The 6,756-nt window shown below is 53.8% G+C and overlaps 1 protein-coding gene across 1 annotated transcript; it reads left to right on the forward strand.

The window, feature by feature from the left end:
* Window positions 1–283: 283 nt before the first annotated feature.
* On the forward strand, window positions 284–4,520 carry SP8 (Sp8 transcription factor). Its single transcript, XM_048303747.1, has 2 exons — window positions 284–390; window positions 1,460–4,520. The coding sequence occupies exons 1-2, from the start codon at window positions 370–372 to the stop codon at window positions 2,936–2,938; spliced, it is 1,500 nt and encodes a 499-aa protein (XP_048159704.1). The 5' UTR covers window positions 284–369; the 3' UTR covers window positions 2,939–4,520.
* Window positions 4,521–6,756: the final 2,236 nt, after the last annotated feature.

The raw sequence follows: 6,756 nt of genomic DNA on the forward strand, positions 1-6,756 counted from the left end.
ACGGTGTGGGGGGGCGATGTAAAGGGGCGGCCGGGGCGAAGCAGCCCGGCCCGGGGTGAGTGGTCCCCGCAGACCGGGACCGCAGCCCGCGCCGCTCGCCGACGGGAGTGCGTGAGGTCATCAGCGCCGGCGGGGCTCGACGGCCGGGCTCCACGGCGCTGGTGACCTCACGCAGTCACGTCGGCGAGCGAGGCGGCGGTGGCGGGGATTGGCTGGCGGCGGCTCAGCGGCACTTCAAAGCCGGCGAGGGAGCTACAATTGTGGTGGAATGGGCGGAACTGATCATTGTATTGCACACCTCTAAAAAAAACACTGCCTCTGATTTATCAATATAAAAAAGATCCTCTGAGAGGAGGGCACTTTTGTGTGATGGCAACTTCACTTCTAGGGGTGAGTCTAAGGATTTTTTTCTCTTGCTGGTTTAATTGGTTTCTTTTTATTGTCGATTGGAGGGGGTTAAAATAACCCCTGTCTTGACCGGGGCTATCAGTCTCCTCTATTCAGCCTGGGTTTTTTTCTTTTTCTTTTTCTTTTTTTTTTCTTTTTTTTTTTTTTTTTTAACTTAAGCACAAGTGAGTTTAGGAGAAAAGAAAGAGTGAGAGGGGGAAAAGGGGGCAGAGTCACTTTTCAGTGAGCAGGAAAAGGTTTTAAGGGCATTTGTAGAAACAACCTACAGCGCCTGGGCTGTGCTGTTCCTGTGCCCCCGGAGAAGTGGCTTTTCTTCTTTACATGTGACTGCTGGAAGAAAAAAAAAACAACAAACAAAAAAAATATCCCAAACCCAGCACTACCTTTTTTTGTGTGTGCAATTTTTTAAAATTCGCAACAGATTGTGGCTTTTTATTTCCCTTTAAAATAACACAACCCACCGTGTCTAGCAGGTACGTTCAACTCGTGTATGCATACATATTTACATATGTTAAATTTATATATGTATTTCATTATCGTTGCTATGTAAGTTAGGCTGATTTTAAGGACGCTTAAAGAAAAAAAAAAAAAAAGTAGTAATTTGATAGTCCTGCGATTCTATATTTAAGAAAATAGCCTTACTGGCCTGAGGGACGGGGACCGGCCACGTCCCGGGGAAAGGGAGCAGGCTGAAACGTAGCTGCCGCCGTGCCGGGGGCATCTTTCAAGCTACGGTAACAGGCGCAACTTTTTTCCCCTCTCTTTTTTTCTCCCCCTTTTTTAACCCTTCCCGAGCTCCTCCGGGGGAGGGGAGTTGGATGGTGAAAAAAAGCCCCGGAAGGCGTTTGGAGGCAGAACCGCGGTGCCGGCCCCAGCGAAGGGATCCTCCCGCGGGAGTCGCAAAACTTTGCGCCCGGGGCCGGGCGGCGGAGCGGAGCGGGGCCGGGCGGCGGAGCGGTGCCGGGCGCGGAACGCGGGGCGCGGGGCGGCGGCGCAGGGCCGCTCCATCCCTGACGCCGGCGGGACGGCCCTCTCCCCTCTGTGCCCGCAGGAGGAACCGCGGGTAGGCTCCACGCCGCTGGCCATGCTCGCCGCGACCTGCAACAAGATCGGCAGCCCCAGCCCCTCGCCGTCTGCCCTTTCGGACAGCGCGTCCTCCTTCGGCAAAGGCTTCCACCCCTGGAAACGCTCCTCCTCCTCAGCCTCGGCGGGCAGCTGCGGTGCCGTGGGCTCCGGCCTCCCGGGCTTCGGCGTGGCGGGCGCGGCGCGGAACGGCTCCTCGGCGGCGGCGGCAGCGGCGGCAGCGGCGGCGGCCGCCCTGGTCTCGGACTCATTCAGCTGCGGCGGCTCGCCGGGCTCCAGCGCCTTCTCCCTCACCTCCAGCAGCGCGGCGGCCGCCAGTTCGCCCTTCGCCAACGACTACTCCGTCTTCCAGGCGCCGGGCAGCGCCGGTGGCGGCGGCGGCGGCGGAGGCGGCGGCGGTGGGGCGGCGGGACAGGAGGCGGCGGCGCACCAGCCCGTCTTCATCTCCAAGGTGCACACGTCGGTGGAGGGGCTGCAGGGCATCTACCCGCGGGTGGGCATGGCGCACCCCTACGAGTCCTGGTTCAAGCCCTCGCACCCGGGGCTCGGCGCCGGTGAGGTAGGCTCAGCGGGCGCCTCCAGCTGGTGGGACGTGGGCGCCGGCTGGATCGACGTGCAGAGCCCCAATGGTGCGGCCGCGCTGCCCGGCTCGCTGCACCCGGCGGCCGGTGGACTCCAGACCTCGCTCCACTCGCCACTGGGCGGCTACAACTCGGATTACTCGGGCCTGGGTCACTCGGCCTTCAGCAGCGGCGCCTCCTCGCACCTCCTCAGCCCCGCCGGGCAGCACCTCATGGACGGATTTAAGCCGGTGCTGCCCGGCTCCTACCCGGACTCGGCCCCCTCGCCGCTGGCCGGCGCCGGGGGCTCCATGCTGGGCGGCGGCCCCGCCGCTCCGCTGGCCGCTTCGCCGCGCTCCTCCGCCCGCCGCTACTCGGGCCGCGCCACCTGCGACTGCCCCAACTGCCAGGAGGCCGAGCGGCTGGGGCCGGCGGGGGCCAGCCTGCGCCGCAAGGGGCTGCACAGCTGCCACATCCCCGGCTGCGGCAAGGTCTACGGCAAAACCTCGCACCTGAAGGCGCACCTGCGCTGGCACACGGGCGAGCGGCCCTTCGTCTGCAACTGGCTCTTCTGCGGGAAGCGCTTCACCCGCTCCGACGAGCTGCAGCGGCACCTGCGGACCCACACGGGCGAGAAGCGCTTCGCCTGCCCCGTCTGCAACAAGCGCTTCATGCGCAGCGACCACCTCAGCAAGCACGTCAAGACCCACAGCGGCCCCGGAGGCGCCGGGGGCCCCGGCGGCGGCGGCCCCGGCGGCGGCCCCGGCCCCGGCGGCAAGAAGGGCAGCGACACCGACAGCGAGCACAGCGCGGCCGGCAGTCCGCCCTGCCACTCCCCGGAGCTGCTGCCGCCCCCCGAGCCGGGCCACCGCAACGGCCTGGAGTGACGGGGGGAGGAGCGGGGCCATCGCGCCCCCCAGTCCCGCCACCCTCCCGGTCGCGCAGCTCCCCCGAGCGCGCAGCCCCGCGGTGGGGCGCGGACACGTAAGTAGCCGGCACGGCTCCGCAAGAACAGCGCTCAGCCCCGCGGCAACTCCGCTGCCCTCCCGGAGCCCCGCACGGGGCTGGCGGTGCGGCCAGGCCGCGCAACCCCCGCGACGGGGCTCGGCAAGGGGGCAGAGCCGCGACCCCCCGTGGGGCGGCCCCGCCGCCGCCTCCCTTCCCCTTCGCCTTGAGACCCCCCGCCTCGAGCTGCTTTTAGAACGGAAAAAACACCCACGTTCCCTCTGGCTTTGCTGCTGGAAACCGGCCCGTGCTCCCTCCCTCCGCCACCGGCGCCGGTACAGCCACAGTGCCCCGGCGGGGCGGGCGGACGGGCCGGGGCTGCCCCGCTGCGGGGCTTCCGACGGCAGCGCCGCCAGCCGCGCTCCGCGCTCCGCACAGCGCCGAGCCGACACTCGGACCTGCTCTCATCCCGGTGCCTGCTCAGAGCCCGTCTGCTCCCCGGGACCGCAGCGGCAGTGTGCTTATTTCCCTTCCCCTTTTTTTTTTTTTTTTTTTTTTTAATTTTAACAAATTGTTTACCTCCTCGAGTCCAAATTTCACTGCGTTTGCCAGCGCATTTGTATAATTCTCGTTTGAGCAGGAATCGCGAAATACGTTAAAAATGATTAGGTTGAAAGTCGTATATTTTTTTTAAACTTCAAACAAATGAAGAAGCACCGTGGGTTTCGAGCGAAGATGTATTTCCAATGCCAAAAAAGGGAGGCTGGGGGGTATAGGAAAATTAAATATTTGTAAAATACGTCTGAACCTATAGGTTTGTACCACTGGGGAATCGTTCTAGATTAGCTAACAATTAAATAAAACTCCACCAATGTATCGGTGTGAGGTGCAGTTGTCCAGGAGACGATTTTGTATAGTATTTTTCTTGTAAATTACTTCCAGTAAATATTTGAAAATATATTGAAGTACACTTGAGCTTTTTTTTTCTTTTTAATTTTTATTTCTTTTCCTGTCACGAAAAAAACTTTCTTGTTGCAGTCCTGGTTCACTGCATTTTTTTTTTTTTTTTCTGGACTCCTTTCTTGCAGTGTGCATCAAATCACACTTCAGGATATAGGTTTTGCTTGAATATTAATTTAGCTAGGCATACAACTGTAATTAAGCAAACAATATTTGATAAATGTTGAATGACATTTAATTTAATGGAGCATGTACTTATTTGCATTTGCTGGCAGTTCAGGTATAGTTACGGTGAGAGTTCTCCTATATTTCATAAAGTGGGTTTGCCACGACCCATGTATTAAATAAACTGTCCAAGTGAAACTGAACTAACGTTGGCCTATGTGTATTTCCTGAAAATAATATTGATAAATGTTAATAAACACTCCTGACACTACATTAGCGGTTTGCAATGCTGCAAACTAATTGTCTCATTGTAATGTTGAAATAATTTGGATATTTCACATTGAAATGAAAAGCCCTTCGCTGGAACATTTTAGATTTGCATTTTAAATGCATGAAATGTAATTGATTTTTATCTGTAATATTTTAAATGGTATTAATAAACTCCAGAAAAACATTCTACCTTAGGTCAGTCAGTTGTTTTTCTTCTTTGTAAGTCCATTGTTGCAGTAAATTATTTGCTTCGAACTCGACATAAGTTGTTCTCCAGAGTTTCAGAGAAAAGTGAAAATACAATGAATGCAAATTTTAACACCTACTGAGAGCAGCTTTGAGGCATTAAAACGAGTAAGAAGTTGTTCTGTTTCATGCCTTTTACAATGCACTATTAGAGGAAAATAAATGAAAGACATTAGCCCTTTTTAAAAAATTGTTTTTATCAGACTGATAATACAGTGCCTCTCACAAACCCGAGTGTGTTTGAGAAGCTGCTTTGCATATACCTCCGCCTTGAAATTATTTTTCACATCATGCCAGATCCATTGTGAAAGGAGATTTAATATTGAAATGCTGAGGGCCATTATTGCTTTAAAAGACAAAATAAAAAGTGGTCCTCCGCTTTTGTTGTGAGGTGAGTTGGTTGTGGCTGGGAGCGATGCTAATTGCCGTAGCGAGCACTAGCTTCTTCAGGTCTCAGGGCTGGGAAACTTCGCGGCTGTATGTGAAAACTCCCTTCTCGTTCGGGGGCGTTTTCGCCACAGGACCCGGAATCTGGGCAATTTCAGGGGCTGCAGGGTGTTGTCAGCCAGCCGGTCCAGCGCTGTCGCCCTTGCTGCGTCCTTTAAATCTTTTCCACAAGCGGTCCCCGAACAACAATAAAAACACAATTGTGTCTTTGGCATTTGCTTAGCATTTTGGCAAAAAACCCCAAAGCAACTAACCAAAACCGAAACCAAACCAGAACCTCAAACTCCTAACACTTTCTTCTACCACCTTTTTTCTTTTTGGGGCGGAGGGGGGGGGAGAGGGGGGCGAGGTGGGGGGGGAAGCGTGTGGAGGATGTGTTGTTTCTGTTTGGAGATCTGGCCTCTTGTGTTACATAGGGAGGTGATGCTCACTGTCGGGGCACTGAAAAATCGGGGCTAGAGCATGGAATCTGCATAGCAGAATGATCTTTTGTGCATACATGTAAAACACGTTGTTAGTAGTACCTTAAACAGCAGGTATTAAAATGCGGGACATAAAAGCACAGACGAGTCAACTCCCGATGCATTCAAGATTTTGGTCCTCTGCTTGGTGTAAGGGTTAGATGGGACTATTATCAACCACTAGAAACAAGAGTTGTTCTGGTTGACGTTTTCTGAGCTGCATTCTGATTTTTCTTCATTGCAAGTGCAACCAGGAGAGGCCTGCAATGTTTGCCACTGAAACAAAGCAACAGTTTGCTCTGATTTTATTTTTTCTTTTATATAATGTAAATGGGGTGGCATAGCAGCACCTGATTTCCCCACTGGGAGTGAGAGGTAGTGGTTATGTTACTTAGAAATTTTGGTCCTGATGGAATGGTCTGAGCACCTAGTAAAAAGAGTAAAGGAGCAGAGGATAACTTCTAATACTGCTTCTCTGATATCCACCTGAAAAGAGAGCGCTATCAAAATGCTATTGTCCAGGAGCTTGATGGTTGCTTTAGGGCACTGGTTGCTCCTTCTCGGGGCTGACTGGCAGTGCGACAGAGCCAGCAGCAAAACTCATCCTTCACCCAGGGAGGAGTGTGTGCTTCTTCTGTTTGGGAGCTGCCAGTTTGGATCCAGGTTGTGTGAGAACACACATATTTTTCCTTCCTTTTACCAGCAAAACCCAGCACTTGAAGGCTGAATAGCTCCTTTTTGTAGTGGATTTACTTTTTCTAAACCCTTCCAGATAAGGGCATTGAGTTGCTTGATAGGAGCCGGGAACTTGTCTCTGCGTTGTGCAGATCAAGGTAGAGTTAAACTAGTTTGCTGACCTACAGGTCAAACCGGTGTCCATCAACTTACCTTCCAACTGCCTTCAGATGATTGTGCCCATTCCCGTTTGCTCTCTGACCTTTTAAGTCGCTTCCCTTCAAGCTCGTAGCAGTGTCTATCGAATTTCGTGTCCTGCTTTACCCATTATTCCGGCTTTTTATTGTCATTTTCCAGTTTAAATTTTCAATAGAGCAGTGATGGGAGATGTGTGGAGCTGAAGTGATTTAAAACGCCACTTCATTTCTGCCTGCTGGTAGTGCCTTTCCTGCTACCCTCGGCCTGTGCCTGACGAGACTTAACAGCGATCAAAAGGTGTTGACTTCTCCTCGATTCCAGTCTAGGAATGCGAGAGC

Source organism: Corvus hawaiiensis, chromosome 1 (genome assembly GCF_020740725.1).
Source record: "Corvus hawaiiensis isolate bCorHaw1 chromosome 1, bCorHaw1.pri.cur, whole genome shotgun sequence".
Lineage (NCBI taxonomy): Eukaryota > Metazoa > Chordata > Aves > Passeriformes > Corvidae > Corvus > Corvus hawaiiensis.

Excerpts from the sequence above, each read along its gene's own strand:
- SP8 (XM_048303747.1), top strand. The coding sequence starts at position 370 with ATGGCAACTTCACTTCTAGGG. Across the intron at positions 391-1,459 it reads TGGCAACTTCACTTCTAGGG|GAGGAACCGCGGGTAGGCTC; the intron begins GTGAGTCTAAGG and ends CTGTGCCCGCAG.